Source organism: Anser cygnoides, chromosome 1, assembly GCF_040182565.1.
Source record: "Anser cygnoides isolate HZ-2024a breed goose chromosome 1, Taihu_goose_T2T_genome, whole genome shotgun sequence".
Lineage (NCBI taxonomy): Eukaryota > Metazoa > Chordata > Aves > Anseriformes > Anatidae > Anser > Anser cygnoides.
In genome coordinates this window covers 179,929,638-179,952,392 of record NC_089873.1, presented here as the reverse complement: position 1 = coordinate 179,952,392, position 22,755 = coordinate 179,929,638, and the positions used below count along the sequence as shown (strand labels likewise).

The 22,755-nt window shown below is 36.6% G+C and overlaps 1 protein-coding gene across 2 annotated transcripts in view; it reads left to right on the top strand.

The window, feature by feature from the left end:
• Positions 1-22,755, top strand: part of VWA8 (von Willebrand factor A domain containing 8) — a 197,553-nt gene that overhangs the window by 133,397 nt on the left and 41,401 nt on the right. For both annotated transcript variants that reach the window (XM_048047696.2, XM_066988216.1), the window contains exons 30-37: positions 220-336; positions 821-885; positions 986-1,111; positions 1,721-1,830; positions 3,801-3,955; positions 5,720-5,918; positions 14,046-14,127; positions 16,287-16,491. In XM_048047696.2, the coding sequence (XP_047903653.2) occupies positions 220-336; positions 821-885; positions 986-1,111; positions 1,721-1,830; positions 3,801-3,955; positions 5,720-5,918; positions 14,046-14,127; positions 16,287-16,491 (1,059 nt within the window). The remainder of the gene's footprint in view (positions 1-219; positions 337-820; positions 886-985; positions 1,112-1,720; positions 1,831-3,800; positions 3,956-5,719; positions 5,919-14,045; positions 14,128-16,286; positions 16,492-22,755) is intronic.

Here is a 22,755-nt window from a genome sequence, read left to right as displayed (position 1 = left end):
TGGAAAAACTGAAATATCATTGTCTTTTTTATATGTACATAACCTGGACAATTACATTTCTCCATGAGCTTTGAAATGAACCAAGATCCAGCCTCCGTTTACCAACAAAGTCTGGATCATCTTTTCAAAATGACCTAAGTCACTAGAATGCTTCAAACAGATTTATTGTAGTCTCTTAAATGGGCTTGAGATGTACGCAGATCTGCTTCTCGTTTACAGAGCAATGTTGTGTTATTGCTGGATACAAACAACGGTGCCCTTCGCCGACTTTTGCTCTTGCCAGATGATCAGGAGTCTCCTAAGAGAACGTCTTGGTGGAGCAGCAAGGAAGAGACGGTGAGGAGTAACACCTGCCTCTATGATACCGTTTTTGTTGGAAATCAAAACTCAATATTGGAAAAATTGCCCCAGGATTGTTTTTCTTTTATTGTTTGTGGGGGCACGAGCACTTAATGGTTTACACTTCTGTATGTTTAAATGCCTTCCATGGAAAACAGCATTGTTATGGAATAGTGACATCAAAGATATAAATAAGTCATATTGTCTGTGGATATGTATCTTTAAAATCCCCCTCTTTGGAACTAGAGCTGGGAATAACAGAACATTTTGTTACAAGGGATTATGTCCAAAATAATGAACTAAATTATGATGCAATTATAGAACTTGGGACAAGACAGGCTAGATAGCGTTTTGAAAGGTAATTAATGGAGTGAGTTATTCCAAGTGAAGGAAAAATGGAGTACACTTCAAGAGGAGTCAGGGAAACTCACTGGGACTAATCTAACAAACCCTAATTGCTGTGTGACGTGTTTTTGTACAGAGCAGCTACAAGATGTGCCGAGAGTTTTCACACAAAAACTGGCTGGTGTTCTACAAAGAAGAAGGGTGAGATTTAAATTATATGCTTGTGTTATATTGATTTATAATGGATCACTTCATATGCATACCTACCTAATTATTCTTTTCTTGGCTTCTAATTTTACAGAAACCGTCTTATCGTACTGGATGTGTTAGAGGGCCAAACTCACACCATCTCACTTCCAATCAATCTGAAATCTGTCTTCCTCGTGGCTGAAGACCGGTGGCTCTTGGTGGAAAATGGAACAAATCAGTTAGTTAAACCTGATTTTCTTGATGCATTATGTCTTGTTCATGTCTGGTTTATGTTCAGGAGTTTTACTCCCGGTCTCAGAGTTGTTTCTTCAATTTGTAAGAACAACTAGACTTAACAGTTGGTGTTTTACTTGGTAAAAGTGCAGATAGGCTTGTAGAGCAGGAAACCTACAGGACATGCCTACATGCACACCTCTGAAAATCTAGACTAGATTTAACTGGGTGTGTGTTTTACTGAGGTGGCATTGATCTTTAGCAATTAGAATGTTGGTGGATTTGGTTTTGGAAATACAGCCACATAGTCCAGAGTTAGTGCCTACTTTCTTTACTTCCTAGTCACGTGAAAGAAATATTACTCTTCTTTCTTACTTTTGTATAAATGCACAGCAGATAAAAGTATGTAAATAATTACCAGAAGACAAATCTGCCTCTGGTTGGCTTACCCTCTCCTGTCTCACATGTGTTTGGTAAATTATAGTTTTAGAAAAAGGTGTTGATAACCTTGTTTATATAAATGTAGAATCTTTCTGCTGTTTCAGAAAATAAAAGTCCTTGTTTAGAGTTACAAGTTTAATCCGGAATTACTATAAATGTGTATCCTTTACAGGAAATTTCTTTTAACCAAACGTGCTCATATGGAGGCTGAAGACAGTGAGGTTTGCCAGCTGTATGCATTGAATGAAGAGCCAGCTGACATGGGATTTGGCTTAACAACGGGTATTGAATGCAAGCTTGGCTTGTTCTCTTTTTTTTTTTAAATCATTTCTCTGTTTGCAGCTGCACAAATAAGGCTCTTTGCTTTAAAGGTCTGGGTAACCTTCTCTCAGATTCTCTTTTTGTTCTCCCCTTATCATGTTTGGTTAATAATAACTTTTCAAAAAGCATGGTAAATTCCATGCTTAAACTTCAGGTTGTTTGAGTAAAGCATTTAAGACCTTCAGTCATGGACTTTTAGGAAATGTACAAGCATACAGAATGGAAAATGAAAAAAGATGACTAGACAGTTATTAGCACATAGAGGGGACCAAATATCTTGACGAGCCCAATCTGTATACCGCTGTAGATCTATTACACACGCTCAGATGAGCTAGAAGACGTTTTCTAACACTTTCAAAAATACAAAGACCTCCTGTTAAAACCTAACAGAAGTCACTGATCATAAAGATCTGCAGAAAGTGTGCACCATCACACCTATGTTAAAAGATAGGGGGAATTTGTTCAGTAGAACTCCCAGATGCTGCTAGGAAATGAAGCATGTCTTATGGTACAGAAGAAGGCAAAAATCTCCAGTGGTCATCATTCTGCCCAGTAAGATCTGCTTGTCTGCAGATCTGGTGATACTTTCAACCCTGAGCACCTGATCAAGGTGCACAAAATCCTTAGTCTGCCTGGTTTAATAACACTAGAAGTGTATGTGCATAGGCTTTGACCAGTCTTCAGTGTGTCTGAGAGAGACAGAGGAAAAAAAAATAAAGAAATCACTGTATTTTTGTGTTAAAGAGGGAGAAATTTCTTCCTGATCCTCGAGGCTAGCTTAAGTCTGAAGAAGGAGATTAACATGGTATAAACATGATAGAAGCAAATATTATTGGCAAACAACGAATAAGGCTTATTTTTTACATAAACAGCAACAAATTGGATACCAAGTACTCTTATCACAGCTTAAATATCTAGGATCCTTTTTGTCTTTTGTATAGTTTACTCTATCAAATTATCAAGCTCCATCAGAGCACACTAGTTTCCTTCCTCTTACTGCCTTATTTAGAAACCATTATAGAGTATCATTCCTTAGATGGGTAGAAGCCTTACTACAATTTCCAGTCTCAAAGTATTTGTGGACAGTGTATTGCTGCATGCTTTTTGTGCCTTATTTATCCTTTGTTATGTTATTTTTCTGATATGAAAGGCTATCATATCCCCTCTCCACTTTTTTTCCTAATCATTCAGCAAACCCAGAATGTATTATCTTCAGCCTGTTGTCATTCTTTGAGGCAGAACCTGTGGCAGGAGAGCTAAGAAAAGGTAGACTGGTGTAGGTTTTCCACTGACCCACATTCATTCATCCTTTGAGGGAGGAAAGATTTTCTCCTGCTGCCGGGTAAAGGAGATGCTGCAGAACTGCAGATCAGGGGTTCTGACTGTGTTTGTAGTATAAGGCAAGGTAAAGGTCTGTTATAGATGCACAGAATAAAATTTAGTTTTCCTTAGCTTAAAGAAAAAGAAAACTAGACCATTATTTACCAGAAAAGTGTTACTAATAACATTATTTAAAGTGAAAAGACAGAAAGACAGCCACCAAGAAATGTCACATTGACAAATACCTGTACAAACCTACATTTTGCCTTTTTGTGCACATGCATTAAAACAATCTTTAATGAGATCACATACTCTTATATGCCATAGACTTCGTGTCTCATTTGTGCAGTAGAGGACAAAATTAAGTGGTATAAGCAAATACAAAGCTAATTATTTCCTGATTTTAAGTGTTTAACTTAACGAAAATAACATTATTTCCTGACTTTTTTTTCCCCTTTTTATAGTATAGTATAATCAAATCTTCTGCTTGTTAGTAAGTTTATCCTCAAAGTAGTAGCAATGATTAGTGCTCAGCACTCATGTAGTTAATATTGTTTTCTATTGCACATCTGGATTAAATGACTTTCATTTTGTTTAATTTCCCTGTTTAGCATCAGAACTGAGTGTGCCGCATGCAGTTTCAAGTGACCAGCTATCTTCAGAAAACCTCAGTGCAGCTGTTGGACAAAAGATCAGCTCCCCCAACAGGATTTTCTCAGATGAACATAATTACGCTACTATTGTTATTGGTTTCCCAGACCTCTTGGTAAATACTCAGCATTATTATACAATGAAGTAATGTGATCTCATTTATTCTGTAACCAGTTAAATACCTGTTTACCAAATGATATGGAAGAAGGGAATGACAGTAAACGATACATTCATGTAATGTACATCATTTGGTAGGACAGTCTAATCTAAAAGGATTTTATTGGAGTTTGAAATAATAAGAAACTGGGCAAGATAATATGTAGCACAGACAAAGTTCACTGTAGGTAAGTTGCAGATAGTGCTGCTAGAGGAATATTTTATAAATTGTGTTTTGATTTTTTTTTTAATATAACCACTGAGAAAAATGATGTCAGCATCATTTTGAACTGTTCAATGTGAACTTTTTGCTCAGTGTTCAGCAGCTAGCAAGCCTCTAGATTTAAGAAAAAGAAAAAAGATGCAGAAAATGGTAACAAAACGATGCCCACAGTCACTATTTAATGAAGTGGTTAAGTATAAATACTGTATGTAATCCTGCCCACTCTATATCTAAAAATCCTGTGACAAAATAGAAAAGGACCAGAAAAGAAAGTGAAACTTAGTGGTGCAATGATCAATGCTGTTGCAAGGACTGGAGGTAAACACGGGGAACATAAAAGTGGTATATTTAATACTTAACTTATATTTACTGTCTGTTGATACATATAAGGGGTGATGGGCTGATAGACTGGGTCAAATTAGAAAAAATAGCTCTTAACAGGAATGAATTCTGGGAAAAGCCAAATGATGGAAGAAAATACTTTGAAATCCAGAAAGATTCAAAAATATGTCTTTGACAACAAAACATTCCCTGTGGCTTTGCAGTTTGCTTTTGAGTTTTACCTGATTCGTATTCATATTGTTATGAGAATGAATACACTAGCTTTCCATAATATGAAAAGTATATTCATTATATATAGTATACTCATTATAAATATATTCATATAACCATTATAAATAGATGCAAGTTTATTACAGGACAAGGGAGATAGCATAGAGGAGGGAGTGCTAAAGATGCTACACACCTCTGTACTAACACTGGTGACAAAACACTTTGTTCTCCTTGATTTAGACTAGGGGTCTGTCTTTCCTTATATATAGTGTTACATGTATATGTAAATGTGAGTGCAAGGGTGGTGGAACAACACTTCAGATTTAGACCTCTAAGTTCAGGTGTTAGTGATATAGGTTTTTATTACATATGAACAAGATATCTAAGCTCTTATTCATAGAAGTAGTTCTCAGCTGATCAAATGTAGAAGCCTTCTTCAAGATCAGATGATTTGCTCTCTAGGCTCTACTGACTGTAGAAAAAGATGAAGCATGGTTTGGATATGTGCTTACGTTTTTGTCTTTAAACCTGGACCAAATCACAGCCTTAATGTCTACCTTTAAATTTATTAACTGAAATATGTTTGCATTTATTTACACTAGTTAAAACCTAGGTTATGGTAATAGTTCATTTTAGAGTTTGCTTCCAGATTAGTGTTTTTTTTTAATGTTCCTGGTTCAATGTTTAAAAAAAAAAAAAAAAAGTTGATTCAACTTTAGATCTTCAAAGAGTGTGACTTCCTAAAGCTTGTATAGACCTATTGTTTTATCACTCCTTATAAGAGTTTTTAGTGACAAAATAATCCAAGTCTTTTCCTTGTCATATCAGGTAACCACTGTAGCTACATTTGATCTGAAATTAGACAGAAAGTGGACCTTACTGAGGAATATTTCTTCTTAGGCTCAATTATAGTAACTATTTTTTTCAGTAGAATCTTCTCTCTTGCAGTCTCCCAGTGAAGTGTACAGCTGGAAAAGAAACTCCTCTCTGAGTCGCAATGCTTCTCCTTCTGATTCATTTTATTATGGAGCCCGGAGGAAAAGAGGAGCTGCAAAACAAACCAATTGTGTAACTTTATTGGCTTCTAATCAAATAGTCAGAATTTTAGCACCTGGAGATGTGCCTTTGAAAGACATTTACCCAAAAGGTAAGAGGTTCATATACTTGTACTGCAATAACTGTACACACTTGTTTTTGTTTTATAAACCGCAATCACTTGTGAATTTTTACAAAATGTTTTCAAAGAATTACAGAGCAAGTATTTGAGGAGAAATTGAGAGTAGTTGCACCCATTTTGCCAATTTAAAGTGAATTTGTATCTTATTAACATGCTGTACCTCTGAGGTATTAAACAGCCTACCTACAGTGTGAATATGCCAGCAGATGGAATCTCACTTTGCCCACACTGGGAACCATCTACAGGAACGTGATTGTTCCAGTTCAGCCATCAGCTTTCCAACCTTTGCTCAGATGCACAATTGTAAGGCATGCCGTATTTGTCAAACCAATCATCCATCTCACTTAGCTTGAAGACAGACCCTGGCTCTGTTTCCAGCAGGGCCAGCAGGAGAGGTTATTTAGAGAACACATGTGAGCCAGGCACTTCTGTTTCTTTCCTTTCATACTTGAGATCTCACCATTCATTGTTGTTTTATTAGGGATGCTGCAGGGTACATCCCTGCCTCTAAATCTCCTTTTATGGACCCGTTGTGCACAAATTTGTCTGGTCCCTTTTTAAACTTGTGTGTCTCCACAGCAAGTTCGCAAGTTCACTACTCTGTGTCATGAACCGGTCTCCTAACAAGGTTTATCAAGTGCTAGGTATTCTAGCGTGGCAGGGTTGGGTGAATAACAAGTCTGCATTCATCTTGAACATCACCTACATGACTATAAACTGCAGTCACACCTACCTTCTCTCCAATCTGAAGAGACCCATTTTTTTTACTTCTCGTGTACAAGTCAATGAGCAACATTCACATATAGCAAAGCCATCACTTATAAGACGGGTATAGAGTACAGACCTTCAGACTTTTTTTGTGCTGCCACACCAAGCTTTCTGTTATCATTGTATCTTTAGCTTCTTCAGCCAATAACTAAATATGTGTTGATTAGTACTAACTAACAGCATTGAGTTAACATGAGTTTTGCAAAGGTCTCAAGGGAAAATCACTATCAAAAGAGAAACCCCCAAAACATTTCTGTATGGTAGAAGGGCAGATTTTTTGAATACATCAGTGCAAGAAGCTATTCCTGCTTTGTACTATGTGAACTCTGTCCCAGAATAAATGCTTTATTCCAAATTAACTCACTTTTCCAAAATAAATGATCTAATATATCTGCTCTCACTTAACACAGATTAACTTCCCTGTGTAGAGAAACCCTTTTATTTATTATTTTAAAAGAGTAGAAAAGTAACTGTCTGCAAACATTTATTTGAATCATAGAATCATAGAATATCCCAAGTTGGAAGGGAGGCACAAGGATCATCAACTCCAACTCCTGGTGCCACACAGGACCACCCAAAAATCAAACCATATTTCTGAGATCATTGTCCAAAGGCATCTTGAACTCCAGCAGGCTTGATGCCGTGACCACTTCCCTGGGGAGCCTGTTCCAGTGCCTGACCCCCTTTCAGTAAAGAACCTTTTCCTAATCTGAACCTCCCCTGAAGCATCTTCATGCTGTTCCCTCAGGTTCTCTCACTGGTCCCCAGAGAGCAGAGCTCAGCGCCTGCCCCTTCACTCCCCTCGTGAGGGAGCTGCAGGCTGCCATGAGGCCTCCCCTCGGCCTCCTCTTCTTAGGCGGAACAATCCAAGTGACTTTAGCTGCTCCTCACACATCTTGCCCTCCATACCCTTCATCATCTTTGTTGCACTCCTTTGGACACTCTTTAATAGTTTTATGTCCTTCCTACATAGTGGCACCCAAAACCACACACGATACTCAAGGTGAAGGCCGCACCGGCGCAGAGCAGAGCAGAACAATCCCTTCCCTTGACAAGTTAGCAATGCTGTGCTTGGTGCACCCCAGAATATGGTTGACCCTCCTGGCTGCCAAGGCACACTGTTGGCTCATGTTCAACTTGCCATCAATCAGAACCCCCAGGTTCCTTTCCATGGGGCTGCTCTCCAGCACCTCATCCCCCAATCTGTGTGTATGTCCCAGGTTGCCCCTTCCAGGTGCAGAATCTGGCACTTGTTCATCTTAAATTGCATGCAGTTGGAGATTTTCCATCCCTCTGATGTGTCAAGATTTCTCTGCAAGTCCTTACTTAGTATAAACTTACTTAGTATAACTCTGAGTCCTGCCTGCAGGTCATTTATGAAAACATTGAAAAGAACTGGCCCCAGAATGGAGCCCTGCAGAACCCCACTAATGACTGTCTGCGAGCCTGATATAACCACATTTACTGTAACCCTTTAAGCTTGACCTGTCAGCTGATTGTTCGACCATTGTATTATGTATTTGTCTAGCTATATGGTGGACATTTTGTCTAGAAGGATACTGTGAGAAACTGTATTGAAAGCTCTACTGAAATCCAGAAAGATTTCATCAGCTGACATCCTTTGGTCAACTAGGTGGTAACCATGTCACAAAAGGAAATTAATTTCATTAAACAGGGCTTTCTCCTCGTGAACCTGTGTTGGCAGGGACCAATGACTGCATTGTCTTTCAAGTGTTTTTCGATAGCTCCCAGAATAATCTTCTCCATAATTTTATCAGGCACTGAAGTGAAACTGACATGTCTGTAATTACCAGGGTCTTCTTTCTTGCCCTTCTTGGAAACTGGGACAATATTTGCCAGCTTCCAGTTGACAGGGATCTCTCCAGATTCCCAAAACTGTTGAAAAAGAATTGAGAGAGGTCTTATGATGACATCAGCCAACTCTTTGAGTACCCTGGGATGAATCCCATTGGGTCCCATGGATGTTTGCATCCAGATGGAGCAGCAAATCCTGCACAAGTTCAGAGTTGACCGGGAGTTTATTGTTTCCACAGTTATGGTCCTTCAGCTCAGGGTTCTGGGAGTCTCAGGGCCCATCATCAATGTTGAAAACAGAGGCAAAGAAAGCAGTAAATGCTTCCGCTTTGTCTGTGTCCCATTTGAGCATCCTCATCAAATAATGGACCAATGTTATCTCTTGTCCTCCTTTTGCTGTTAACATATTTTTAAAAGCCTTTTTTATTGTTCCCCACAATAATGGTCAGCTTCAACTCTAATTGAGCTTTGTCTGCACAAATTTTCACCCTCCAGTGGCAAACAGCATCTCTGTAGTCCACCCATCTCACCCAACTTCGCTTCCAATGGTCTTTCTTTATCTGTCTAAGCTCTAGAAGTTCTAAAGAAGCAAAGACAAAGATATAAACAGGACAGAAAATTAAAGTTACCTACATTTGCAAAGAAAAGGTTAGCTTTTAAAAACTTCAAAATTTACTTAAAATGTTAGTTATAGTTAGCATGACAGTCTTGGAACTAATCTTGTCACACTTTATAAACTACTGAAGGATCAGACTGGGTCATTTTTTTTCAGGCCTTCACATGTAAAAACAGCAACAATAAAACCTGATGTGGATGTTATAAAAGTTCAGAAGTTAAATGTTCTGAGCTTTTGTTCAATTAGTTTATTAATTTGAGGGTGAGAGAGAGATTCAGTGTTTCCAAATGAGAAGCTATAATTGACACCATTATTTGTAAAAGTCTTTTAAGTTGCTGTCGTATATTAGCACTTTATAACACTAGATTAATGTAATTAAAAAACAGGGGACATCCTTTTTGAAGACTGGATATGAATGAACTGAACAAGTTCTCTGTCTGAGAATTGGCTTCTGTGTGGCTGAACAATTTCATGTGGATCAGCTGAACAAGATGTTAACTTTTTTACTGAACTGTGGTGTGATATATGCTCATGAATAGTTATTGATGCCTTTAAATTTATAGACATTTTTATAAATTATAGGTAGTGAAGTGCTTTGTGGCAATTTGAGTTGAAAGATTCAAGGCCATCTTGAAGATCATTATCATTGATTTTTCTTTTCTAAATCATGTTTGACTTTATGAATTAACAAAAATGATCTCAACTGAATCATGTTTAATATGACTTTACTGATACGATTAAATTAGACCCAAGCAAGACTCTAGGTATTCTAGTCCATCACCTTTTTTTCAAGATTTCAGACACTTTCCATTTATCAGTTAATGGTCATTTTTTCTAGTGGAAAGGGAGCTATACATGGAGTCCTACAGAGACCTATGCTGCTCAGTGTAGTCATGAAAAAAAATGAAAAATGAATGAACAGTGAGGTGACAATGTTTGCTGATGGTATTGATAGTACTGGTTATTATTCACAGAACAAAGAATTCACCATGGAGGATTATAGGACATGCAATGCTGACTATGCAATAAAAATAGCAGATGAAATTCAGTGTAGATAAGTACAATGTACGTGAAGGAAGAAAAGAAGTCTAAATTCTACGTCTAAAATGATGGGCTGATCATTACATGTGAAATGAGAAGATTGTTGCATCTCAGGAGCATGATTTTGGAGTTATGATACTTTTATTAAAATAGTCCAAATCTTGGTAGCGGTCAAAAAAGCAAATAAAATACTAAGAATTACTAGGGCAGGAACAGAGGGAGAAAAAGAAAAGAAAAAGAAAAAAAAAAAGAAAAAGAAATCTTTACGCTATTGTGTAAATCCATACATCCTTAATTGTATACTGTTGTGGTCCTCCATCTCAAGACAGGTGATACCTGAAATGGCAAAAGTTCAGAAAAGGGCAGCAAAGATGACCAAAATTGCATCAGCCAAATCTCCTGAATTTTGAGACAAGACAATAAAGAGGCATATGGTGGATTTCTACAAGAACATGTATGGCATGGAGATGTGGAAGAATTAATAATTTTTACACTTGGTACCAGAGTTAGCGGGCAACCAGTGAAAGTAGTAGAAACTTCATCAAAGCAAACAAAAAGAGGTGGTTCTTCACAGAGTAGGGAACCAACCTGTGAAACCATTTGCAAAAGGATGTTGTGAATGCTGAAACATGGATTCATAGGAAAACTCATGGAATGTTACTAAATACAAAGACATAAAAATAGAGGCAGCACATCCAGCTCAAGAAGCCCCTGAATTGGAACTGGTTGGAGACTTGAGGAAAATAACCTGTGTATGCTTGCCCGTGGTTCTTACTCTTTTTAAGCATCTAGCTACGCTGGAGTCAGGACACTAGATTGGAGGGACGTAGGATTGCCATTGTTACAGCATGAATCAAAAATCTTCCCAAGAAAAAAGGGGTAACAGAAAAGAGACGTGCATTCATGTACTCTCTTGGAAGGTGAGATTAGTAGGTACTAGTCCTTACCGTAACCATTTGATATCCAGTATTTACAGCCTCCTCTGCTGGGCTACTGTTTCTTCTGGAGTTTGCTTCTCACCAGTTGACAGAATATTTAATTGAGTGTACATTTAACTGCTGCCAGTAGCTGCATAACATACAGTCCGGGACCCTTGGAGGTTCTGTGTTGCTTATTCTTGAATTGTGCCACACTTCGGACATTCGGTGATTCTTCTGTGCTGTTGTTTCTGCTTTGGAAACCTGTGGTTATTTATCTACACAAGTTGTGTAAGGCTTTGCTCATAAACCTCTGTATCCTTTCATAGGAGATGACACAGTGAAGCAAAGGCATCCTATCACACAAAATTGAGCATGTGGCAGTCCCTTGAAATTCTTGCATTAATGTTGCTTCTGAGAAGTTGTTCTGTATTCTGGCTTCAGCTTGCTTCTCTGTCAGGCTTTCTTTCTCATCTTCTTGGACAACTGGTCAGTTCTGGCACACAGCCTTCCATTTCTATTAATAATTCAAAGTACTCAGCCAAACTCTGGCGCACTCCAATCTGTATTACCAAAACTGTTCTAGGAATAACAAGCAAAGAAATCATTTCCTTTATGTTTTATCGGAACAGTAAACTAGGGTAATTGTTATGTTTGAAAAGAAACCAAAACAAGTACTAAGTTCCCCAGCGACTGCCAAATAGATGTATGGCCACAAAATGTAAACTTAGACAAGAGTTCATGGCAGAATCCAACAACTAAGAATTAATGTTTATTCTAAAAACAAGGCTATAGAAATGAGGGCTTCTTGAGAGCAAATATTTACTTGGATTCTCAGCTCTTTCCATATATGAATATAAAATAACAATCTGTTACTGAGTGTGTATCTCTATTAGTGTGACAGTAACTGGAATGAAATAATACAACACACAATTACAGGAATAACCTCAGCAAGTCATCTGGCCTACCTATTTGTATAGGAACAGGATATTACATGTTTAGACTCTTCTTGACTAATGTTTTTCTAGCATTTATCTTAAAAACTTAATTTGAAAGAAATCCTAAAGCTTCCCTGACTAGTCTATTGCAATGCTTCACTCTCCTTGTATAATAAAGGCTTTACCTAGTATCCAGCCTGTTTTGCTGTAAATGAATCTGAATACTTCTGAATACTCCACTCAGTCAGCATAATACTTCTCCCTTTATAAAATTCTGTAAGATATTACCATACATGTGTTTTATTTCCCGTAATCTTCTCTTTTGGGACCAAAAATAAAAATAATTAATTCCTTAAATTTGTCCTTATAGCCCGTCTGTGCTAACCTCTTTGTCATCCCTGGGTCTTGTGTGTCTACATTTTATTTTGTTTGATGAGCTGGGCGTAACTATTTTACTCCCTCCGCGTTCATCAGGAGGGGAGCAAACTGCATTTATTTAGATCTGATGTTCATATTAATATAAAGCCTGTGTTTTGTTCTCATGCTCTGGCAGCATCATAGCATCTATATACTATGTATGTTGTTCATCATAGATCTTTGACTGCAGTTTAGGGGCCTGGGTAGTTGTTCCTGTGTTGAATTTAAACATTTAATTACTTTTTCTTCAGCTTCCTACTCGGCAATCCTTTATCTTGTTGTAATTTAATTTGGTTGATTTATGTTCTCTCTGTAATTTATTATGTTATTCTTTAATTCTTGTCCTATAGTTCTACCTTTTCCAGTTCAGTATATCTACATGTTCTAGATCTTCACTGGAATTTTTAAATTTTATCTTATTCTCCATTACCACCCAAAAAGAGAGCACATTTTTTAAAAATGGCAAAATCTAGACAAAACAGAATGCTCCATGGCCTACAAACATGTATTTTATCAGATTTTTTTCTCTACTTCGAATGTGTTTTATATTTAAATTTTTACAAAACATGAGTAAATTCAGCAGATAAACTACTGTACATATGCATACTGTAGATACATAGGTATTGTAGATATGCATGATGTGCTCCTGTGGGTTATTCTTTATACTCATTTGAATATTAGGTCCCCTTATATCTCTAATCTTACTGGTCTTTCTGTGTGCTGTATGCAAGCATGAACACTTCTGCAGGTAACATCAGCTCTCCTTCATTTCAAGGAGCTGAAAGGTATGTTGTTTCGGAAGGAAATCTAGACTTGCTTTCATCTAGTGACAATAATATTTTGTACCCATGCCATGCAGTGTAATTCAGTCTTCTGGTTTCTCTTCTGAAAAATTTCAGTTCCTCAATTTGCTCCAGGTAGATGAAAGCTAGCTCCTAACTGGAAGCCACTTCTGAGCCCAGGCAGAGTGTACTCACATGTTTGCAAGAGCCAACATAGGCAAACAAACACACAGATTTGTTTCTGAGAGAGAAACCATAGTGTTATATATATTCATTAAACTCTCTCATAAATGGAATAGTAAATGTCTGATAGTCTAGAGTTGTTAACTGTGAACTTATAAAAACTTTGCATATTGAGAATCTACCTGATTCAATTTCAGGCAGCAACATTTAGTTTAATATTATTAAGAAATTTTCAAGTGATAATTAAAAGTACAATGTTTTGAAATGTTCCTCAATATGCTTTTTGAGTACAGCTGACATTGTCTTCGGTGACAGATAAAAGCAGTGAATTAAGGATTGCAGTAATGCCTGATTAGTGCTTTTGTGAGTAGGACTATATTTATGTGTAATAATAAAAATAATATGTGTACATTGTTCTTCCATAATTTGCCTGTCTAGATGCTCACTATCATAATAGTAACATGGCTCAGTGTTTGCAAGTTATAATCCTATGTTGAATGTAAAAGTTTATCATTTTCTGACAGGTACTGTATAATGAAATGCCTAAACTTAATCTGCTAAATGCAAATGCAATAACCAGTTAATCATGCAGCAGGAAAATAACATTTGTTTGTTTTCAGATGTCACTCCTCCACAAGCTGCTGGATACTTAGAAGTAACAGATCTTAACTCAAAGAAAATCAAATACATTGCTATTCCGAGGTAAGTTATTTTATTGATTAGAGCAGCCTGTGCCTTGCGGGAAGAGCAAACAGAATTTAGTCTGCCATATTACTTCAGAATAAGCAAATATTTCTTGTGATGTGGAAGGTGAAAGAAATTCACACCTACCTTGTAAAATTATGCAACTATTGCAGCGTATTTTTGTCAAAAAATGTTTTCTACATGATACCAATGAAAATGTGACAATTCATTAGTAAATATGAAAAGTAGCTTTATCTTCCGATTTCAATTCCATACCCTTTGCTTATTACCCTTCTTCACTCACTTGATCCCCCACCCTTTTTCATTTTGTTTTGCTGTCTATTTTCTAGCTTTCTTTTCCTTTTTTTTTTTTTTTTTTTCTTTAGGGTCTAACAGGCAGAATGATCCAGTACCAGGTGTCAGGAAACCAGGAATCAAGGTCCAATATAAAGTTGACCTGGAAAATAACTTGAGCTTCTTTATGTTTTAGTTCTCCTTTTTGAACATACACATTCTTTCATGCACAACTGTCTTGCATTGTACACAAGTGTCTTGTATAATACTTAAAGATAGGCAAAATATATGGTTTCTGTATGGTTTTAATATCTCTCTCTCACCATCATAGAGCATATTTGCAAACATTTTGTTATCTAAATCTGTATTTTGATTACAAGTTGTCATTTTCAACTATAATAAAGGGTTTTTTTTTTGTTTTAAATGGCATTCTTAAATGTCCATGTTTAAAGAAAACATGAAAACTATGTCAGGGCTTTTTTTTTTTTTTAATTTTACCTATTTGATGTTGTCTGCGACAACATGAATTGATTCTATTTTAAATTACTTCTGCTTCATTAATTATCTGTGAAATTTAGAATTAATAGAGAACTAAAAAGATGTAATTATTTATATCTTTTAAATGTAACATATAATTTCTGGACAGTTTTATCTTCTACAGAAAATGGTTACTTTCTGTGTACTAAGTGGGCTTCAGTCAAATTACAAGCAACCTTTATACAGCCATCCTTAAGAAAACTTCAATTTCAGTTTCAAAAGTTTCAGATTCTCAGTTCCAGGACTCTTCACCATTTTATAATTGATCCATGGGCCTGCATCTTACACAGTCATTAAGAAATGTAAGGCATTTACAGAGAAATAGTAAAAAATCACACTTTTTTTTTCACACTGAGACTTTATTAGAAAGTACAAAGCCAAACTTCAGCATCATGTTCCTTAACCTTGTATGAGGATTTAAGCTCCTTATCACAAAATAAATCTGAGCAGAATTTCAGATTAAAAAAAAAAAATGTACTCCATTAGGAACTGATAAGTGACTTTTCATATACGTGAGTAATTCTAAGCTAAAACCTAAAAACCTTTCCTCCTTCTGGCATAGTTATCCTGGTCAAATGCTAAGGTAACTCTTCTTCAGTTGAATTAGTTCATGATAATTTCAGTCTTAGAGATGTATAAGTAACTGCTTCCTTGCTCATCTAAATTATGAATTGTAGTATTAATTAATGGAAGTTGCAAGTTATTATGTGTGTCACTACTAGTACTGAGAAAGTGCAAATAATCTTTCCTAATTTAACCAATTTCCTTTCCTTTTATGTAGCTATTAAACCCCCATTTCAGCAGTAAGTTTTCACTTGCAAGTTGACTGCTCGTTTATAAAAGTGCTAAGATTCTCTGCACGTAAAGCTGTGCTGTCTTTAACTGAGTGTTTAAATTTTCTGCTCTTATTAAAGCACTTGTTAAAGCTCTTGTTAAAGAGAGGTCCTAGTTTAAGTTGATGCAGAGATATTTTCCTTAGTGCCTAGGTCATGTTCTTTTCTATTTCTTTTTTAGTTTTGTATTTTTCTGTAGCACAATTTTAAATTTTTCATGTTCTTTGTATTCTTTTGTAAAGACTAACTTTCTTCAGATAGATGAAATACAGCAGTGGACTAGGCAATGTGTTCCCTTTTGGCCCGGTCTTTTACTCTGCTTTTGTGAATAGATATCTTCCAGTCATACTCAGTTTCAGTGGGTGAAATCTTTCATATGAAAGGTCTGCAGGGCTTAGTTAGGGTCTGTCATGGAGTGAGGGTATTCATGTAATTGCCACCTTAACTAAAGAAATATTCATCCTATTTTTAATTTCAACTTCGAGACTGATCACGCTCTCTCTTGTTTTTCAGCTCAGGATCTCTCTCTCCATATACATCTTGGCTCTCTAAGATCTCAGATGCCGATGCCCTGTTGGCACCGCTGGGCAAAGTTGGCTTGGTTAGTGTGGACATGGGAGGTGGTGTGAGGCTTTGGGAGACAGGGCTCGACAGCCTCCAGCGCTCACTGCAGGACTGGAGGAACATGATCGGACAAGAGGATGGTAGACCTGTGCAGGTAGGTGTTCACAAAGCTGAAGTGAAAAACATCTAATAAAATGATGTAAACAAGTTTTCAGTTGGGAGAGAGGTCAAGGGAGTGTAGTGTTGAAAAACATTAAGAAGTAGAAATATGCCTGTAAGAAAAATTGAATAGATGTCTTCACTGAAAAAAAAGCAACCCACACAATAGCTAATTAGAAAGCTTATTTGTGACCCTGTAATTATGGTTACTGAAATTCTCTTTGTCTTGCCGTGTTTGTATTTTTGCCAAATTCCAGTACATTTACATGCAAATTAATTCTTTATCTCATGCTGATTTTTAACTGCAACTTTCAGAACAGCGAAATTAATGTTTAAGGGAAGCATATACTTTTCTAGAGTTCAAACAGTTGGAAAAAGACATTGCATTTGTACTTTAGAAAAGAACCTTGAAACATAGGTGGAAAGATGCCTTGAGTTCAGAGTATTGCCTTTGGCTGATTTTGAAAATTCTAGCAGGGTAGGAGAGTTACAAGAGTTTCAATATGAATATTTAGGTAGATATTGAAAATGCATTGCATGTACGTGTGTGCTGTGTGTGCGTGTATACATGCGCATTAATGTACTGCCTAATGCGTAGGATCACCATTCCTACACAAAGGGAAAATTCAGAACTTTTCAATTGCATCTTTAATTTCTGTTAGGGACTGGGGAAGGTATCATTCTTACTTTAAGAACTAGAGTGTGCTTTAGGGAGGACTTTCCTACTTTTGACTAAGGAGATCCTTTCTCGATCTACAACTGAAATTATTTCTGTTTCATAAATTTCTATAGTCACTTTCACAGTACATTAACGTGGAAAAATTGAATTAATCATCTCTAAATTAATCTCTCTGTACCATTGTTTACAAGGTGTCAAGCTATCCCAAGTGCGAATGAGATTTGTTAGGCAGAAAACAGCTCTTCTTTCACTTTCTTTTCCCACACTGAGCTCCCTTTCTACAGGATGTTCTGCAGTTACAGAAGCTTGTGCAAGAACTGGCGTGTTCTTGTTATTGGACATCAGCAAATGTCTTTTGTAAAAGTCACGAGAAAAGGAAACTGTTATCCAGAAGCACATTTGTGTGGTTCCTTGTTGCTTTATCAGTGCGTTTTTTTATTGCCTATGTAGTAGCATTAGCACCATCTTATGGTCAGATATAATCGGTTTACACCAGCCCAATTTGACCTGACTGATAAAGTTGGCTAGTAGAAATGAAAAGAGATAGGAGAAACAGTTAGAACTTTACCTGTTTTAATATTTTTTCCTTTTTCTTTTTTTTTAATCTTTTTGAGTAACTGTTTTAATCTTATCGAACACTATTATTGTACTGTCAATCATAGCCAACTAAATACTAGAGAATATAGGCTTGGAAAGTTACATGTCATCAGAAAATTTTAAGTTGTTTAGCTAGTAATGTCAAGTATCTATTTTACAAAAAGGCTCAGAGGTTTTCCTACAGTCATAAAACAATCCAGATTTGTAGTAGGATTTCTCTCTCCTGACAGTCTGTATTTGGTAACTACAGGGTAAAGTCTTCCTAGCATATCTGTCTTCTTCCCTCTGTAAATACACGATATATATAGCTCAAGTGGGTGGTTTGTCAGAATTCAAAAAGGCATATTATTTGATTTGAACTAAAGGGCTGAAACAAAGCCTTCTATATGCTCTTTGAACTTACACAATATCACTAACTTCTGTTTCTTTACTGTAGACACTTTGCTTTAAGTGGAAAGACAATGAGACCTAAGAAACTTTTTTTACCAAGGCGTTTCAGAGCAATAAGCAATAAATTAAATCTTACCTTTTATTTTATGTACTTCTCTGATAAGATAATAGGTATGTAGTTGTTGTGGAAACCACACTTTGCTATTTGGAGATGAAGGCTTTCCCTCTTAAGTCCATTTTTCAATGGAATGAAATAGAAGCAGTACTTGACACAGAAGCAGTAGTTTATTAAAGCATTCATTCCTAGAAATGAAAGGATACTGTTGGCTTGAAAATATATTCATGTAGATTCCCTCTGTAAGGTAAGCTTAGCAAGTACTCAAGTGTTTCCTGTTCTAGCGACAATTACTTTACTAAGAAAGCTGCAACTAAATATTTCCTGATACTCATGTTTAAGGAATCAAGGTGTTATGCAGCTGCATGCAGCTGCAGCTCCATTCATTCAAGAATATGAAAATCACGTTCTTCTGTATAGTGTTTCACGCTCAGATTCATGTTAAGTACCTTGGGGTCTAATGAGGCATCTCTAATTCCTGAACTAAACCTGTCATTCCCAATCTTGTAGCAGAGGCTGACTCAAGAGAATTGTCAGTGTTTCTCTTCTCACTAAAATGCATTGCCCCTGACAAATTCCTATTCCCTAACAGCTACTGTTGATGCATCCCACAAAGGTAATACAGGCTTAGCAAAGCTTATTAGCCCAACATCCACACCCTCACAGTGACGTTCTTACACTAACATATGAGCCCTGTCTAGATGATTGGGAACCACTGTTCTGGAAAAATACACAAAATCTTCCCGAAGCTTCCCGACATTTGAAAGAAGAGTGGATTACAGGGCTTTCAATAAAAACGTAGATGCAAAGAACTGGAAACAAATTTTCAACCAGTTTTCAGTCTGAACTATTGGTACTATCTTCTAGGGTTGCATTTTGTCTTTCACAAACACATTAGATCTCAGAAACAGGCTGTATGTACATAAGCAATGAAACAGAGGAAAACGAACAGCTGTTCCACTTACATTGAGTAATTAGGCTCCAGTGATATAATGTCACGGCAGTCTTCAAACTAGTCAACATTTGTTTTGTATTGTTGGTATATTCAGCAGAGTTCAAACTGCTGAAGTCTTGAGGCTACAAAAATAGTTTTTGGAAATATGTTTTAGGTTTATATTAATTTTTATTTGTACAGGCAGGTCAGAAATTGTCTTCATTTATTGAAGTTTTAAACTCAGAGAATGAGTACAGTGTTCTGAAGTGACTGCATTGCAATGCCTAAAATACAATATATAAATAAAACACTGGATTCTCTGAAGTTATGAACTCTACTTGAAATCCGTAAATTGTTGAGCTTTTTCGCTGTTTGGTGTTCTTGGAAAACAAGGTCATATCATTATCAAATATCTGGAAAGAATTTGAAAGACAAATTATTTTTAAAATCTTCCTCTCAAAGCTTCATGGTAATAGGCAGGCATCAATAAGCTTGTGTTACACATTGAAGGCGTATTGATTAATTAGAGAAAACACTGATTAAATTCTGATGGAGTTTGGCCATTGTTTTCCAGTAAGCTTTATTTACTGTTGTGTCTAATCTAGGTAGAGTACAATGGTTACATAAAAATAATGAAAAAATGGTTAATTTTGAGAGATTTCAATAGATAGTAAAGAATTGTGCGGTTTAAGCACCTGAGATCTCTGCAATTAAATGTTTTTTCATTTATACGTGATTACCAGCAAAACCATTTATTTCTATATTCATTCCACTTAATTCTCTCTTTATGCTGCATAAAGATAATCAGAATGCCATTGTTTTCAAAAGTCTTAGGACAAACCCAAACCTGTTGAATGCATAAAATGTACTTGGGCAAGAACAGAAGAGTTGGCTTGTAATGAACGATAATGTATATCTGAACCTCAGAATGTAATCACAACTTTATTGGAAATCCTTTTTGTAATTTTGTTCTAGACAATATCATCACTCAAAATGACATTGGGTTAATCTTTTGTTATTTCAGTACCAAGACTGTAAAAAGAAGTGATCTGATTGATCCAAAGGAAAAAAAGAAAAAAACACATTGTGATCTGGGATTTCTTAGGGTTTTGTTTTGCCTTTTTTTTTTTTTTTTGGTATTTTTGTTATTTGATAAAGAATCATAGAACGGGTTGGAAGGGGCATTAAAGATCATCTAATTCAACCCCCCCCCGCCATGGTCAGGGACACCTTCCAGTAGATCAAGTTGATCAGAGCCCCATCCAGCCTGGCCTGACACGTGTGGAACCTGCAACAGATGCATTATCTGTTACATACATGAGATGAATTTTTGCAATTGCAGTGCTCTTGCATTTGTGGCTATATATGAAGGCCTAAGGAGTTCAGTGGTTGCACAATTCCTTGATTCCAAGACCTGATTTGAACAAGAAGCCTGGAAATGTTCCCACCTTTTTTAACTCTTTGCTTTTGTGACTTGACCTGATCTGTTGATTCTCCAGCAAAAGCAGTTGAGCAGTTAAGTCACACTGTAGTTCGTAGCATCATAAGCCTGAGATGGTGGAATGAATCCAGAAAAATCCATAAATGAGAAAAAATCTTTGTTTGCTTCTCACTGTTGGTTTGAATGACAAATGCACAAGTGACAGTTCTGCAGTACTGTGTATAAATTCAAGGAGTATTGGCCCAGACTTATTTTGTTCAAACAGGTCCTAGTGGTGGATGGCTCAACATGACTTGGATGTATTTTGAATATGTTTCAGGCTTTGGCACTGAAAGAATACGTGAATGAAATGTATTTAAGAAAAAGGAAGCCAGTAGATAGAGGTTCTGGGAGATTACATTCAAGATCATCTGCCCTGGGGAACTGACTGACAGAGCAGCTTTCTGTCAAAAATGAGTGCATTTATTTTAAATTGAGATTCCTTTTTGCACTAGCTAGATGTGTATTCTTTTGGTTTCTGCTGTGACTAGTTAACATTTCACTGACATAGTGTTTGCACAAAGCAAGAATCCTCCTGACTAGCGAAAGGGAGAGGTGAAGAAAATTATTTCACAGTCCCTAATGGATTCCCTTTAGCCACACTTAAACATTTAAATATCTAATTCTTGCAACATCTGGAGCCGGTAATTGTTATCATTGTTTTACAGAGGAGGGACCTGAGACATAAGAAAGGCAGATGACCTGTTGAGGTTCACACTGTACATCTATGGTGCACTGTCAGAGTTGGGATAATTGCAGTGTACACCCATACAAATATATAAATATTCTTTATAACCGTGTTGCTAAGCTGAGTAGTTAGAATGTCCTTGAATGCTGCATTCACTACAGAAATACCTTAGGTTGGACAAGAAGTTGCATATAAATGCGGTGCAGCCACCTAAGAAAACAGATGTCAACTCTATATAGCTCAAGGTTGAAACACGCTTAGCTGAGACATGTATAGACGTATTCAGCAAAGCTCAAGAAATGCAATATAGAGAGTTTTTTCTCAGATTGAGATGGCTATCTTCGCAGCCTTATAGCTGCAGTCAAAAATGATCACAGAGCACATAAGTTATTCTATGTCCTGTGAACAGCTAGAAGACACAAACATATTGTTCATGTCAGTAATTTAAAAGTGCAATGTATTTTTATCAACAATAACTAAAAAAAAATAATGTGTTTTTTTCATGTGTCTAACTGCTCATATCATCCTTGATGCAAGGACTTTTTGCTAAAAAAAAAGCATTTCAATGAGTTCAACAGCACTCAGTAGTCATTTCTTTTTTCAAACATCAGTTTATCTTTAAATATGATGAGAACAAAGGCAAATGTTGAGTAGCTTTTACAGGATATCAGGTCCATCATTAGGAATGTATTTAAAATGTGTTCCTATCCTACCTAGACTACAAGTAAAGCCGGTGTTGAACTAGATCTGAAGCTGAGTGCATTCTTACAGTGATCATCATAATGCAAAAAATGTCCGATTTATGGATGAAGTTGGAAGAAATCATGTTAGATGTGTGTTCACACGCATATATATTTACATATGCCCAGATGTCATACCTGCACTTTGACTCTCTTAAATTAGAATTATTTCAAGGGATTGCCGTAACTTCACAGTCCTTCAGGACTTCAGAACTTATTTCATAATGAACAAGAATTCGAAGTGTATTTAGGGGAAGAGTTTTCAGAGCAATTTAGGAAAAAGACCTAGGAATGCCTATGCTGCACAGCTGGACTGGCCTCCAATTGTAGCAGGGAGCAGTTCAGGTCAATCATCGTGAAATACTGGAGACCATCAGGAAGGAAGGGTGATACAGTATGCAAATTACTGTCTAGTAAAATCTACAGAGGAATTAATTAAAAAAAAAAAAGTGTAATGCTTATTAACAATTCTTGCAATTAGACTTTTCCATTGCATGGCCAGAACAAGGGCCAAGTGAAGTGGTAAAAAAGTAGTTGTGCTTTTAGTCCTGAACTAGCTTCTCTTGATTTTTTGAAGGACTGTTAGATTTGTTTCTTTCATTCCCTACTGATACTACGGAACAAAAGCAAACTTGT